Source organism: Carlito syrichta, unplaced genomic scaffold, assembly GCF_000164805.1.
Source record: "Carlito syrichta isolate Samal-C Ts95f unplaced genomic scaffold, Tarsius_syrichta-2.0.1 Scaffold104885, whole genome shotgun sequence".
Classification (NCBI taxonomy): domain Eukaryota; kingdom Metazoa; phylum Chordata; class Mammalia; order Primates; family Tarsiidae; genus Carlito; species Carlito syrichta.
In genome coordinates, this window is record NW_007048981.1 from 38,446 (window position 1) to 39,359 (window position 914).

The following is a 914-nucleotide window of genomic DNA, read 5'->3' on the forward strand; positions in this document are numbered from 1 at the left end:
ATCCTGACCCTCGGTCCCCCAGCCTGGCCCGGCCTCTTCTCTCCTTGCCCGCCATGTTCTCGTCCAGGCCCTCCGCCAAGACCCCCAGCCCACACCCTGGCTTCCACCTCCCCTTGCCACCAGACCCCTCAGAGGTACCCTGCGGTCTTCCCATGTTTTTTCTTTTGGTAGCGACAGGTCTCGCTTTGTTGCCCAGGCTGGTCTCGAACTCCTGGCTCAGCAGCCCTTCCCTGAGTCTCCCAAAGTGCTGGGATGATGGGCGTGAGCTTCTGTGCCCGGCCTGTTCTTGTTTTTAATGTAATAGCTGTGTTGGGGTGTCATCCACCCTTCCAGAGTGCTCACTTCAGTGGTTCGAATACATTCACCACGGTCTAATTCCAGAACATTCCCGTCACCCTAAATGAAACCCTCATCCTGATCAGCAGTCACCCCCGTGAATCCACGTCCTGTCCCTGTGGACCGGCCTGTTCTGGACGTTTCACAGAAATGGAGTCACACGCCGTGTGTCCCTGTGTGTCTGGGTCTCACTGAGCGTGATGTCCTCAGGGCCCATCCACACTGCGGCCTGTGTCAGAGCCTCCCTCCTCTTCGTGGCCGGGTCAGGTCCGCGTGTGGACGGGTCACGCCGTGTGTGTCCGCCATGCCTCAGTGGACACGGTCGTTTCCACCTTTCGGCCGTTGCCTGCTGCTGCTGTGGACATCGGTCCTTGTGTGGACACGCGTGTTCCTTTCTCCCTGCTGCCTTCCGTGTCCACAGCCCACGTCCCCCAGGCCTTCCCCCAGGCGGCCGGGGGACACTCGACCCAAGCCCGCCGACCCGCCCTGTGCCGGAAGGCCTCCTGGAGTTTCATACCGTGGGGACCAGCCCCCGGGTCCCTCCGTGGCCCACGGCGAAGGGGCCCGGCCCGGCCCCA

At 62.5% G+C, this 914-nt stretch overlaps 1 protein-coding gene across 1 annotated transcript in view; it reads left to right on the forward strand.

Moving 5' to 3' along the window:
• DOHH (deoxyhypusine hydroxylase) overlaps positions 1–874 on the forward strand; it is a 7,554-nt gene extending 6,680 nt beyond the window's left edge. Inside the window, exon 4 of the mRNA XM_021716406.1 lies at positions 382–874. Coding sequence (XP_021572081.1) covers positions 382–531 — 150 coding nt within the window. The 3' untranslated portion in view covers positions 532–874. The remainder of the gene's footprint in view (positions 1–381) is intronic.
• Positions 875–914: the final 40 nt, after the last annotated feature.